The sequence below is a fragment of the Myripristis murdjan genome, chromosome 21 (genome assembly GCF_902150065.1).
Source record: "Myripristis murdjan chromosome 21, fMyrMur1.1, whole genome shotgun sequence".
NCBI lineage: Eukaryota > Metazoa > Chordata > Actinopteri > Holocentriformes > Holocentridae > Myripristis > Myripristis murdjan.
Window position 1 is genome coordinate 19,995,853 of NC_044000.1, and position 15,153 is coordinate 20,011,005.

The following is a 15,153-nucleotide window of genomic DNA, read 5'->3' on the forward strand; positions in this document are numbered from 1 at the left end:
CTGCCTAGAGGATAAAACCTTGCAATTCTGATGACCACATAATCTTCCCTTTAGTGCCACCAGCAGGCCTACTCTTCATAGTATTTACCAATCTGTTTTCCTCATGCAAAAGCTAAACATTATTTGAATTTATCCTGTGCTAGTTGGCAGTTGTTTCTCCCAGTGTGTGCTCAGTGATTTAATTTCTGCAAAAAGTAACACAATCAGAGTGTGTGGCATTGTTGACAGTGGCTGCTGACATGTGTGCATGGCTCTCTAACAACTTTAATTATTGTTGTTTGTCACTGAAGCAGCTAAAAAGTGCTTGCAGATGACATAATCAGACTGAAATGTACCCAGATTGAAAATTATCCTGACAGGGACATCCATAATGCCTTTCTCTGGATTAGTCTCCATTAACTTTCTGTTCACTCCCTATTTTTTGTCCATTGATTATGCCAGTTATTGAACTAACCTTTTACTTAGGGCCTTTCAGATTTTGTGTTGAATAGCATCCATATGAAAAGCAAATCTCATTTCTTTGCTTCTGAAAATCGTTTGTTGAAACAATCATTAAAAGGCGCCATTCTCAGGTGTAACTAATAGATTTGAAATTGCTGTTAGGATTATTCCACGAAATGGAGAGCCATGATTAGAATTATTTTGTTTGTGCCAATGATGTCCTTTTAAGCATGAAATTGAGGCTTGATCCTGTTCAGTACAAATGCTGTTCAGAGCTTATGAAACCAACCATTTGGTTCTGAAGCAAGCCTATCACCGAGATCCATTATGGAATACTTTTGTTGAGCTGAATAATTGAAAGAGCAAGATACAAATAATAGTATAAAAAGCTACAGGGGTGCATGAGGAGTCAACCAATCAAGTGGGCGTGTCCAACAATAGCAGGACCACATTCAGAGTCATCAAGCATCATAGCGACCCCTTCATTGAAGGAGCCAAATAACCTAAATAGTACTTATAATAAGGGCTGGCTGATATGGACAGAATCAAATATTGCAATGTTTTTGGCCAAATACCTCAATAGCAATATTGTACCAATATTGTGGTATTAACTATTGGTGCCTTTTTGATAGGAAATCATTAGCGATGTGAATATGATGACCAAACAGGTTGAGACAAATAACAAAGTTACAGCGAATAACTTCAGAAAATTGCACCCCTTAGCTTTCAAACTATGAAATGACACATATGCCATATCCTGATATGACAATATCCAGAATCCCAGTTGATATTTAATCTCATATCATGACATCGATATAGCATCAATATATCAGCCAGCTCTACATACAATATATTTAAGAGTACCAAAAAAACATGAAAGATAAAGTTACAAAATCACTTGTTTCACTCACTTTATTGTCCCCTATAAAACGCTTGTGTGTACTAATGAGTCTTAAACTGGATGAAGGCCTGAATGGCCTGAAAATAATCGCCTGCTATGTAAATAAGTTTGCGGGGTCGCTTTACTTCACCACTTGACCTAATTCAACCCATAACTTACCTTGATGTGCGAGGGCTAACTGAAAAAAGCTTGCTCTAATGTCAACATTGTTGTGTCTTATCCAGATTGCAGCATTTCAGTCGACAAAAGATGAAGATGAAGTTTGTTGTGGTTGGTTTGGGAGTTTTTAGTGTGAGATGTTCAGCAGGTGCATCTACTGAATCATGTCACAGTTCTTTTTTGTAATACACAGCGCAGTGCTATTTCTTTTTTCCTGTGTGTTTGCTGGAGCAAAGTGATGTTACATCTTGGTTTATCGTAATTTCTGATGGTCTGAATTGCTGCCTGGCACACTTGGATGTGCATTCTGTTCATGTGGCCACAGCCTTGATGTGTCCTGGCAGGACAGAGATACCATTTAGTGACCATGCCTGTGGAGTGATTTTCTCCTCTACCTTGGTTACAGTGGATGCTGTTAATGCTGAACCCTAAGGTATTTACTTGTATTTTTGTTATTGTGCGGTTGCGTGAGTGACAGGCTTTGAGACTTACTGATTTTTCTCTGACTTACTCCTTTCTGCTCAGCCCAACTGCTTGCCTCTGAAGATTGGAAAATATTGCAACTGTGGGATATGTGATTTAATCCATCTCAGTTCACTCTAGAAATGTGTGTGTGTAAGCATGTGAGCATTCAGTTATTTTTCTGTTCAGACATGAAGACACAGCAGGGAACTTCTTTTTAAGTGTATCAAAGCCTGCACCCTTGTTTATCGAAAAATTCACTTATCTGGCATCTCTGCTTTCAAGTAACATTTCACCTCTAAAGGCCAAGAATGAGTTATGAAATGCCATGGAAGACTTTGGTGTGTGTTTCCTATCCTACTGAGAGTAAACACTGCATTTCCTACCAAATTGAACATACACCACATTAATATCTTTACACTTTCTCAAGAGGCAGCTTGAAAAGGTTGACTTGAAAACAGATAAAATAAATAAAGAATGGAAGAGAAGGTAGGACATAGATGTCAGCTGCAGTGAGTAGTGTTCATCTCTGCTTATTGTGTAGACTTTCATAGGAATTTCAAGCCTATTTTATTTATTTGTATTGATTATTATAGTAGTGTTTTATGAGTGTTTTTTTTCTGTTACTGTTTTTATTCTCATTGTTTCATCTATTTGTTTTTATTGTGCCTCACTCTGAGCTGAATTTCCTGTCATGGATAATAAATGACTGAAGTGAACTCAATGAGGGATGTAGGTAAAGAGATTTGGGGGGTAAGAGGCCCAGAAAGGTTCGATGTGGACTTCAGTGATAAGAAAACACAGTTTTAAAAAATGAGGTGGAAAATGAGCAGAACTGTCTTTTAATTGCCGTTTGGGTTTTTCACCTGTACATTGCCCACTGAACTTTTCAGCTGAGGGGTATTTAAAGCTCAACAACTGAAGTACGATGGGAAACACAGCCGTTGTGCTGGAAAATAATCAGAATTATCCTGTAAGAGAAAATAGGGAGCCAACAATGAGAGATGAAAATGTTTTTCAGTGGTCAGTCAAGAGGTCAAGCATCAAAACGGTGATGACATCAAGTGGTCTCAAAATGAAAAGAAATGAATGTGGAATGGATCAATGCAGGCAATTGGGAGAGGATGGAGAGAGTCGGAGAATGAATGAGAGATCGTTTAGAGATTACTAACGTGAAGACATGCAGTGCAGTTACAGCTTTCTGTGGAGGTGAGGCACATGTATGACCTACATCATCAAGCCTCAATCACACAATGTCAAGAGTTAGACTGCATGATGGTCTTAACCCATATGTACTCTTGTCAACTTGTCTCTCCTCTCACAACTTGTGATTAGCTTTATTTTAGCTAGGCCTGGTTGGTCAGGAAATGGAATCCACTCCACAGTAACTATAAATAAAGCAGGTGACTCAAGACAGTGACGTTTTTTTCAATCAGTGATGAGATGTGTTAGAAGTAACTGTTTTAAAGGACCATACTAGTGTCCACCAGTCTAATCGACTAATCAGATGAAATGGAAGCTTTTTTTTTTTCATAGTATTACTACATTTGATAACTGTTGGCTGCAAACTCTGTTGGCTGCAAACTGTTGATGCATTCTATGTGTATATATACATATAAATATATATGTATACACACACACATATATCTATATACATACATATAAACACAAAATAAGAGCTCTGTTTCATTATGTGTCATTATGTTAGTAACTGCTTTTTATTTGCATGGCTTCAGAATTTTGTAACATTTTCAGTGTTGTGGATTTAGTCATTTTCATTTATTTTAAATGTGTGTATTTCCCCTCTTGGCCAAGGCTCACTTGGAAAAGAGATTTTTTCACACTGTCTCTATCCTGGTTAAAGAAAAGATTTAAAAAATGAGCCAACAAGGCAAGTCGTTTTATTTTTCTCCTTTTTTCACAGTGGACCAGATCTATCACCTGGCGTCTCCGGCCTCTCCTCCCAACTACATGTACAACCCCATCAAAACCCTCAAGACCAACACCATAGGCACTCTCAACATGCTTGGTGAGTAATTGCACTCTGCTAGTTTCCACATAAGTTTGTAAAGTGCCGGCACTGTCTCTCTCTGCTCCTCTGGTTTGAAGGAGTTCAAATACTGTTTATCCGTGGTATGTTATCTACACTCCCTGCAAGCTGTGCTGTTTAATGGGAATTTAGCAGTGCAGGCAGGCTACTGAAGAGATAAAACAACCAGCAGCTTTGTGTGTCACAGAACTTCCAATGTTCCTTATCGAGGGGGAACATTAGAAATGGTCCTGCCAATTGTATCAATATATCTGTTTTCTGTTGCTAAGATTTTAATGGCTGAGAAGGTGTTGGTTTTAATCAGTGTGCTGGCTAAGGACGCTGGCTGTAATCAGCTGCTGCCTGAGATCCTTGCACAGTACCAAGCAAGATGGTTTCATGCTAATCAGGGACTATAGTTGTGTGATCACACCAGAAGCATCACTTTAAACACCCTATCACCTTATGCATGCAACAATAGGTACTAATTTAGTTTGAGTTCAGTGTTCAATTTAATACTACATTAGCTATGCAATGGAAAGTGCTTGGGTAATTGTCCATTTTGGCAATCAGTAGAACTTTCAGGTTAGGAGTGGCTCAATGTTAATCTGCTAGTTTTTTTTGTCCTTAAATCCAAACATATGGACTGTTTTTACTGATAATGTTGAACATTTGTAAAGTCAGGAACCTAATCTAACCTAATCTAAACTAGTCTTCTTTGTAATTTGCATATGGTTACCAAGGAATAATTGCCTATTACTATGATGTTGCTTTCTGCATGTGCTAGTGTGCCAGGGCTGACATTTTATTTTCTAACTTAAAAGTTGCTGCGCTAAAATGAAATGAAACATTTCAGCAGCATCAATCTTTACTTTATTTGGAGTGATTAAATTGTTGGATAGATGTGTCTAATTCATGACACTGTGCCAGATTCAACCTCAGGGCTGTTTTCTATGAAAGACATTTTTATTTTCAGCCAGTTTAACACTTTGACAGCTTGTCACAAAACCAGGCTTATGATTTAATTAATTGATTATTTGTTTTTCTTTGGATTACAGCTGTGTACTGTTGAAGTGAATTCATGCTGATAAACTGACAAGATCAGATACAACAACAGCAGAGGGCACTTGTTTCCTGAGGAGAGAGGAGGTTTTTTTAGGTGTGTAAGAAGAGGTCTCCTGAAGCAGTATTCCAGTGATGAGGAACTGGTGGACTTCACACCACATCCAGCCCCCCGCATCAGTGTTAAGCTTCTGTAGGTGCAGCAGTAGGCTCCAGTGCACAGATTTTTTAACTGCAGCTTTTGAGCTTTATTAAACAAACTAGTGACAGCTCAGTGAAATTAATACAGTGATCACACTGTAAGGACAGCGATGGGAAGCAAACAAGATGATGTGCTCAATAACTATTACAGTCATCAGTTCTTGAAGAAAATTAGGATACCTCAGTGCTCAAAACTAACAGGGATGGATGTGTATATTTTTATACCAGTACCAGTACGCACACTTTTCTACATGGTCAGCAATTAATTTATTGTTTGACAACATTTCAGGCCACTCACGCCTTCATCAGGGTCACCGGTGTGTACTAATGTGTTTTAGACCTGTAGTTTTTAGACCTGTAGCTTTTGTGCTGCCTATTATTTTGGCCTTGCTCTTTCCATTATTCAACTCAAAAGAATCATGTCATAAGAGATCTCAGAAATAAGCTTGTCGCAGGACCAAACAGTTGGTTTCATAAGCTCTGAACAGCATCTGTACTGAACAGGATCAAGCCTCTCATGCTTTAGAGGGCTTCAATGACGAAGTCATAGTAGTAATTCTAATCCTGGCTCTCCATTTTGTGGAATAATCCTAACAGCTATTTGAAATGTATTAGGTACACCTGAGAATGGTGCCTTTTAATGATGTTTCGAGAAACAATTTTCAGAGGCAAAGAAACGAGATTTGCTTTTCAAATGGGTGCTATTCAGCACCCATCTATTATTCCAGCACTGGAATAATAAATGGACAAAAATTAGGGAGTGAACAGGAAATTAATGGAGAACAGTCTAGAAAAGGCATTATGGATGCCCCTGTCTGGGTTTGCTTAAATTTATTTTTAACAATAGTTGGAAATTAGGCTTATTTATTTGCAGAACACATTTGAAATAAAGTGTATGGACAAAAGTATTGGACCACCTACACATTACACCCACAGGAGGTTTTATGACATCCCATTCAAAATCCATAGGTATTAATATGGAGTTAATGCCCCTTCTGCAACTATAACAGCTCGTACTCTTCTGGGAAGGCTTTCTACATGATTTTGGGGATTGTCAGGAGGAATGGCCACTCATCCAAAAGAGCATTTGTGAGGTCAGACACCGATGTTGGACAAGGAGGCATGGCTTGAAATCTCCGTTCTAGTTCATCTCAAAGGTGCTGGTTGGGGTGCAGGCCAGTCAAGTTCTTCCACACCAAAATCACCCAGGGTTTCCCCCAGTGCTTTATAGGCCTGGCGGGCCGCCAGGCTTTTCTTGCCCCCCCGCCAGGCTAAGCGTCGCTTGTTTATTTATTTTAAATAGGTTTTTTTAATGCACCAGAAACAGTGATACCAAAGACGGTATATAGAGCTTTTAACCACGCCTGGTGATACGGTTGAAAGCGCAATGGTGACATCTTATGGTCGATACGTGAACACATAGGGGGTGAGAGGTCAGGTGTATTTTCCATCACCTGAACCCCCAAAACCACTGCCTGTCTCTACCTGTCTACACGCTAACAACTTTTACGCGACATGTCACAGAGAAAGGGTCAAAAAACATTGGACACTTTCTTTTTCCGAAGTCGGAGGAGCACTGGAGGAGACGATGAGCCCGCTTGTTCACCCCCAGGCCAAGGGGAGTGCATCCCCGGCGAGCCGACCGTGCCGCGTCTCGATGATGAGGCAGAGCCAGTGCGAGTTAGCATGGATGTTAGCACGTCGTCAGAGCAGCCTTCTGCGAGCCGTGATTTTAATCCAAAATGGTTAGCTGACCCTAAATTTAGCGGATGGCTCTACAAGACTGAGTATAGTAAGCATGTTTTGTACTATATTAAAATATTAACAATAATTCAGGGCTCTCAAGTCTCACGCATTGGGCGTGAGACACGCATTTCAACACGCTCACAGGCCACACCTTGTATTTCTCACACAGAGAAATTACCAGGATAACGCCCACCAAGTTGCGCCGCCATTTTTTATAACAGTGGTAGGGCCGTATAATTTCCGCGATCACGGAATCGCGGATGGAATCACGGAATTAGCCAAATAAAACAATCTATTTTTAACGCGGAATATCGCGGAATTTGACATAATTTGAATGAAATGCTGTTTTGAGTGGAATATGAACGTATGTCTGGCAAAGGCAGAGAAGATTTCCAGACTACAGCAGCGCACTGACATGGATTGTGTAACAAAGCGAAGAGTTGCCACTCCGGTCTGTTTTCACTGGCTAACAGCAGCACACTGGCTTAGCTTGTCTATTCAGAGAAGCGGTATCACTTCGGCTTATTTTGCGATCTGTGTTATCACATGCATACCACTGCTCATTCATTGGTAGCTGAATTGTTAGGTCTGTTTGATAAGTAATTTACATTTTTAAAATTATAATAATAATTTAACATATTGTTAAATTATTGGAGTCAAGCCCTTTCACCTCTCCAGAGTCCAGTGGCGGTGTGCTTTACACCGCTCCATCTGACACTTGACATTGTGCTTGGTGATTTAAGGCTTGCATGCGGCTGCTCTGAAACCCATTCCATGAAGCTCCTGGTGCACAGTTTTTGTGCTGATGTTAATGCCAGTGGAGGTTTGAAGCTCTGCAGTTATTGAGTCAGCAGAGCGTTGGCCGCTTTTACAGACTATGCACCTCAGTGCTTGGCGACCCCGCTCTGTAACTTTACGTGGTCTGCCACTTGGTGGCTGAGTTGCTGTGGTGCCTTAATGTTTCCGTTTTGCAGTAATACCACTTACAGTTGATGGTGGAATATCTAGGAGGGAAGAAATTTCACAGACTGACTTGTTGCAATGGTGGCATCCTATTACATTACTATTACAGTACCACGCTCAAATTCAGGGAGCTCTTTAGAATGACATAGGTGCTTGATTTTATACACCTGTGGCAGTGATACTGAATGAAACACCTTAATTCAGTGATTATGAGGGGTGGCCCACTACTTTTGTCCATGTAGTGGATTTATTTGGCATATTTAAAACTGAATGTCATTTGGTAAATATTTAATCAAAAATCTTATTTTCTTCTGGGCCAGTGTTCAAACCATGGTACTTAAATGGATAGAACTGTATGGGTAAAAATGACCACTGCTTTGTCCATCCTGGAACATTGATTTGATTTGGGACTTTTTTTGTTTGTATGTTTGTTTTTATGGGTGGGGGGCTGACAGGCTGCAGGTGTGTGCAAGGGCCCACAGGTTTGTCTGGTCTGCTCCTGCTGAACCTAGCAGGCACTGGCCAATGTGCTGAACTGGCAGCTGCAGTGCTGCTGGCTGCTGTCGCTTTCCGTGGTGCTGAACCTCTCTGGTGCCAAGCCCTGTAGCACAACATGTGGGTCCTGTATCCTGAGGGGTGAGGGGCTTTATCTCTGCTGTCACACCAGACTCAAAATCTTCTGATGGACCCAATCCAAGATCTTTTACGTTCCTAATTGCAGGAATTAACACATGAATTTATAATATTTAGGCCGTGGATCTTACCCAGTGTAAATGATTCAACACTGCCATGAATGGCTATTCTGGTCATTTCAAGTAGAAGTGTTGTGAATATTGGATAACTTTCCATACTCATTTTCAGCCGTTTTCTTGTGTATAGTGTGTGCCCGCTCACAACACTGTGTGATGTGAAAAATGGTTCAAAATTGCAAAGTTGGAGGAATCTCCTGTAGAATCATATGCATTTATACACACTCATACTTTTTAAACTGTACTCATCAAACAGTCTCTGGAAGCACTGATAGTGCTGTCACTGATACAAGGTACTGGGGAATTTTGCCAAGATGATTAATGAATGGTGTTGTCCAAACAGCTACTAGAAATTCCAAAACAAGGCCAGATGGCAAGTTTTACCTCTTTTCCTTTCATTTTCACAGATTACCTCTACTGCTAGAGCAGTAAAAATATTGTGGTATTTGACAAGTGAAAATATTTTTTGCCTTTTTCAGAATTTTTTTCATGTTGAGCTTTGTCTCACTCTTAACAGCCTCATAAAGGTGAAGATAAGTGTTTTTCTTTATTTTTTCGCATATTATATATACATGTAGTATCCATTAAATAGGTACCCCTAGCTAGTACTGTGAAGGATCCCCTTTTGCCTCTACAAAATCCAGATTTTTTCCTGCCAAGAATTCAAAACAGAGTGTGGAACTCAACTTAAGCACAAACACCACAACCCTTACATTGAAGCTTTTGTACTTCTGATAATGAATGATGTTAAGTTGAGATTGTTGTATATGGTATGTTGTACCTACAAAGGAGACCCTTTTAAACTCCAAAATATGCGCCAATTAACGTCAGTTTATATACTGAGGGGCTAATTTCATTGAAGTATAAAATTCACTTTTCTTGTTTGAGTTGCTTTATTGGGGTGAGATCTGCAGAATTAACTGGCCATTGGAGAAAAGTTACCTGACATTGCTGCTATGGCTGTGAGTGGTGGTACATCATTCTGCTAGAAATATCCATTTAATAAAGGGTATAACGTGGCCATGAAGTTGTGATCAAACAGTCCCACAGGGAAGCAAACACAGATGTCTCACAATTTAGAAATATGTCAGACACCATATGTTTAAAATACATGGTAAATGACTACAGAGGGTGCAAGTATGTAAACTCAATTGGACATATGTTTAAACATCTGGTAATATACTATTTTACACTGCTGAGGAGTCATGAAAGGACCACCATAAAGATTAAGACTTTTGCAAACAGCAGTACATTACCACAGATTAACTGCACATGATGGTAAAGGACATATTCACCATTTGGCTGAATGCCACCAAAAGTGAAAATAGTTGTGATGCTGCATTGTTGTTGTTAATAAAAAGTACCAAGTAACCATGTTGTCTCCCAACAATGGTGCATCCCTGCCCCCACTCCCCAGAAAGTCAGTAGAGCCAATACCTCTGCCCTAGAATCTGTAATTAAGAGCACAAACAGAGGTGGGCCCCCCTTTACAGAACAGCCTGAAAAGTTAATCAGGGGCTCTGCACCCTGTGACATATTTAGTCAACTTTTTGTAATGAAGTTATGAGCCTTTTTTTGATGTCATGCCTGCTTCTGGCAAGGGGGTACGAAAGGGTAGCTACAGTACTTCTTTCTTTGCCAGTGACCAATCTTACCACCAGATCTACTGTATGATGAATAGATGAACAGTTCTATATCAGTTCATAGTTCCCTCCTTCCAATTCCATCAGGTACAGGAAAATTATTAGTGGAAGCTGAGGTTCAAAACACAACAGCAATTTGAGAAGCATACCAGGGTGTGCTGGCTGCTCCACCACCCTGTTTTATACTACACCCACATCATTGCAGGAGCAGTTTGTTGAGTTTGGACTGAAAGCCAGTTATTGCTATTGCCAGCTTTAGGAGTTTTTTTAATGATCAAATACAAATAAATATAAATAAATACATTGAGCTCAAAGCAGACAATAATAAGAATAGGTTTAAGCAGCAGTAGTGTATATTTTTTGCATTTTAAAACTCAACAGCCTCTTGAAGTCTTGTGTTTTTGTGGTCATCACAGGTCATCCAACATTTGTGTATTCCTTGGACATTTTTATGCAAAAGACCTCAAAAGTATGCATTTTGCTGCTTTTGGATGTTTTTGTTTATTGTACCATTCTGTGTACAGTCTAGATGATGTAGCACACTCCCAGGAGGGATGCCAGAGCCAGCGCGTCTGGCATCTAAGATTTTATTACAGACACTGGTTAAATCATGCATCTTGCACTTTGTTTATATTAATTATATTGTATTATTATTATTGTTGTTATTGTTGTTATTATTATACTTTATTATTATATTGTAACTAAACCTCTCAACCCCATTTTCATGCTTAATACTTACGCTTTATTTATATGACTCATAAAGTGAGTAGACACTGTAAATACAGCATTGAGCTACTAAGATGCCATAGTGTACCTCTGGGTTTCATTGATTTTGGTGGTGTCTTGGCTGGTGTTGTGCTTCATTTCATTGCTGCAGGCTGTCACTCTCTTGGGTTTCCCACCTGCTCTCTTTTATTGAACCTGTCTGTCTTTTCCTCCAGGGTTTAGCTCAGGGTTTGATCTGAGTCTGTCTCTCCCAAGGGGAGACTCTGATCTCACTTTCTTGTTTGTTTCCTAGGCCTGGCCAAGCGTGTGGGTGCCAGACTTCTCCTGGCCTCTACTTCTGAGGTGTATGGAGGTAAGAAATACATCACTGATACACTCAACCCAGTACTTCCTATATTAATATCCCAAATGTTCTGTTAGTGTCTCTTCACATGGTGACAAGGTGGAGGTTGTGCTTGCTGTGAGTTTGTAATTAGAGAGTATTAGCAAGCCAGTGAGCTCTTTTTTCTGAGATCTTTTATCTTCTGATTGATACGCCTCGTTCAATCAACACATGGTATTCAACATTAAAAGGCAAAAGGCCTTGTCAACTGCAGGAACCTTTTAAGTAACTGTCTGTGTTTCAACTACATGGACTAGGGTCAAAATGTCTGTGGGGACTTTCATAATTGTTCAGGAACTTTTGGATTGGCCTTGCAGTGCAACATTTCAGATTGGTCAAACGCACACAGGGCAGCTAGTTCAACGTGCTTCATTCATAAAACAAGGAAGTACTCTAGTATTGTTTAGGACAAGTTTAAGGCTTGGGGAGGACATTTCTCTTTGTTTGAAAACAATAAATGCTCAGCCAAGTGAAAGAGAGACAGCAGCAATACTGTGAATGAGAAAGCCAGTGAATAGAAGGAATAAAACATTACTTTTTGACTATTTCACAGCTGTAACATTGTAAAGCACAAATACACACTCAGTGGCCACTTTATCAGCTCCACCTGTACAATCTAATGCAGTTCAGTGCAACAGCTCTGCCATAAATTCTACCTTTTAAGAAAGTTTATAATGTTCAGTTTTTGTTGACATTGTGGAGAATGTAAATTTAATTCTATGTTTATTATTGAGCTTGTAGTTTGCGGAGGTCTTGTACTGGACTACATTATATTGAGAGGTGTTTCTCATTTTTTGTCCTCCCAATTTATATACATGAGAGGGACAATGCCAATGCCAAACATAGAATTGAATTAACACCTCTGTTACTGTGACAAAAAGAAAGCCTGAGCATTATAGGCATCATGAAAGTAAACTTTATAGCAGAACATTTTTACTGGATTGTATTAAATTGTGTAGGTGAACCTTAAAGAGTGGCCACTGGGTGTATCAAACACTCAACAGATGATTTGCTGTGGAGACAGACTATCTTAGTTTAATTTTCCTCCACTGCATCTCAGAGACACACATACACACACACACCAGAGGACGTAGCTGCTTTTCTCAGGTAGACAGGAGAAAGCAGGGCTGCTTGCCAGGGAAGTCTGTCAACATGGTGTTTAAAATAGGTTAAACAGCCTGATGCTTCACAACTGTAAAAAGGTATGGGTAAAACTGCTGTTTTCGTTCCATACATCAGCAGACTAATTTGCACAATCTTTGCGGGTCTTTAGATTGCAGTGGTAGCACAAACAACAAAGGGCTGAAGGAAGCTTTTAGTTCCTTGTAAAGGAATATTTTACCAGGGTAGTTTGAGTGGAATACCAGCTTAAATGGGATCTTTTATAGAGCAAAGCACTAATTGCCAGACATGCATACCTGCTTTTATATTGATTGTATTGCCGTTTATAGCTTTCTAGTGCTCAGCTAAACTATGCTGTTCAGTTGTTGAATGATGACTTCTGCATGCATGTGGGAGAAGTACTATTGTCACATTAATATTGTTCAGCTTAAGACACAGGAACAAAATTTGAATTCACTCTCTTCAGGGTTAATAAGAGAGACATTAACAATTCTGAGTCATTGGAAAATTCATTCAGCTGATGATACAGTATCCCAGCATAACAAGTTACAACAGAGTGAAAGCTCTCTCAGATTGTTTGTCTTTTTCGCTTTTACAACATTGTATCTTTCTCTCGTACAGCATCTAGCACAAAGACAAACGAGCAGTCCAGAACTAAATCATCCTTAATTGGTTCTCTTTGCTGTGAAATTTTGTTTCAGACCCAGAGGTACATCCACAAAATGAAGAGTACTGGGGACATGTGAACCCCATTGGTCCTCGAGCCTGCTACGATGAGGGCAAACGTGTAGCAGAGACAATGTGTTACGCCTACATGAAGCAGGTACCATCACCATCATAGTGTGCACTTACATTATGTGAGGGTTAGTAATTGTGACTGTTGTCTTTTTTTCATGTAGACACAGCTAACTCAATACCCCTACTACTGGCAACACGCTGCAATCAGAGCAGAGATTGAAACACATTCAAATTCAGCACAGAAAAATCTAGGTGTAGATTCACCACCTTAACCATTTCCAGAGGTGATCAGATATTATTTTGACCCCATGAACAATAAAGGATAAATGCATCCTTTCTCCAGTCTTCATACAGCAAACACAAAGCCATTGGCAGTGTACCTTGAACTCCTGGGCCCAGGTACTTGTTGTTTTTGTTTTTCTTATTACTTTGGTTATTTGGTCAAGTGTAGATAATGTGACAACACACTGAGATATTTCAAGCCCAGCTACAGTGCAGCTTGGCAGGAGAAATTTGTTCAAATGTCAAAAGCATCAACAGTAAACGTCAGCTTTTGGTGTCAGTCCCTCAAAATCATACAGCAAAGATTCCTTTCTCGGCTCATCATTTAGTGGCAACATTCAACAACCATACAGGCAGAGATATCAGGTTCTCCATCCACAGTACACTCAGTAGTCGGTGATGCAGTGTGGCATCAAAACATGTCACATTTTATTGACTGGAAAAAGTCACGCTGTTGTCATTGCTCTCTGCACCTCACACATGCAACCACCAGCTGAGGGCAACAAGATCACACCTGTTTTCTTAGGGTGATTCTTGGGATGTAGAAAAGTATTAGAATGCATTTTATGTCACAGATAGATTGTAAATAACAGTTTAAGATTATTCAAGGTTGTATTTTTTCTTTAAATGCAAAATGTAAACCGGGCCTATATATCTCCCTTGGCAGTCCAAGTGTCATTACACAAAATATATTGCTTAAAGCACAGACTGTACTGATGGTGACATTTTATAGTAGATATCTGCTACCGTAGTCTCTGCTAATGTATCATTGCCTTTTCTGTGGCAGCATTTTGGCAGAAATGTAAAATATTGTGTTGCCTAACTTGTTGCACAACATTGTACATTTTAACAAAAACCTATTGATCACAATTGAGGAAATTATTTGCTTCCACTCTTCCTCCTGTGCCTCTGTTGTCACTTTCGCTCACCTGTTGCTAGACTTCCACTTGATTTCCCGTCTACATCTGTTATCTCTGTTATTTGCCTTGTAGAGCCATTGGTCTTACGTCGTGAATCAAAGGCTGACTCATTTCACAGCAGGGTTTGGATTGAGAGGAAGTACAAAAAGGAAACAGGGTCCCTATACTCTACCAATATAGTAGCTGCAACACACACACACACACACACACACACAGGCAGACAGACCTTAGTTTGTTGCTCAGCAATGCTCACTTTATTGTTGTTGGATGACAGATGAAAAGACACTCACATTGCCCACAACCTGGCTGAATTTTTCCTTTTCTGACTGACTGACTGACTGACTGACGCCAGCCTTTAATGATCTGATTTGATTGTCATCTCTTGCCTTTCATTTAGGCAGGTGATATTTCTTTATCTCCCTCTTCTTCCGCTCCCCCTTAGGTGCTTGTCAGTTTTTTGCCCAGGCCTGGGAGAATTCAGGGAAAGTGCCCGCCTACGATATCCAGCTGTCAGTCATTTGGGCAGAAGGACTAGAATATCACAAATTACATCTGTTGCACAGTCCATTAATTGAAATTCATTGACATTTAAAAAGTGATGAGTATAGGTTACACAATCTGTGAAAA

The 15,153-nt window shown here is 39.8% G+C and overlaps 1 protein-coding gene across 1 annotated transcript in view; it reads left to right on the forward strand.

Annotated features, from left to right (window-relative positions):
- The window catches only part of uxs1 (UDP-glucuronate decarboxylase 1), a 51,770-nt gene that overhangs the window by 18,232 nt on the left and 18,385 nt on the right, over positions 1 to 15,153 (forward strand). Inside the window, exons 7-9 of the mRNA XM_030080976.1 lie at positions 3,888 to 3,992; positions 11,375 to 11,434; positions 13,288 to 13,409. Coding sequence (XP_029936836.1) covers positions 3,888 to 3,992; positions 11,375 to 11,434; positions 13,288 to 13,409 — 287 coding nt within the window. The remainder of the gene's footprint in view (positions 1 to 3,887; positions 3,993 to 11,374; positions 11,435 to 13,287; positions 13,410 to 15,153) is intronic.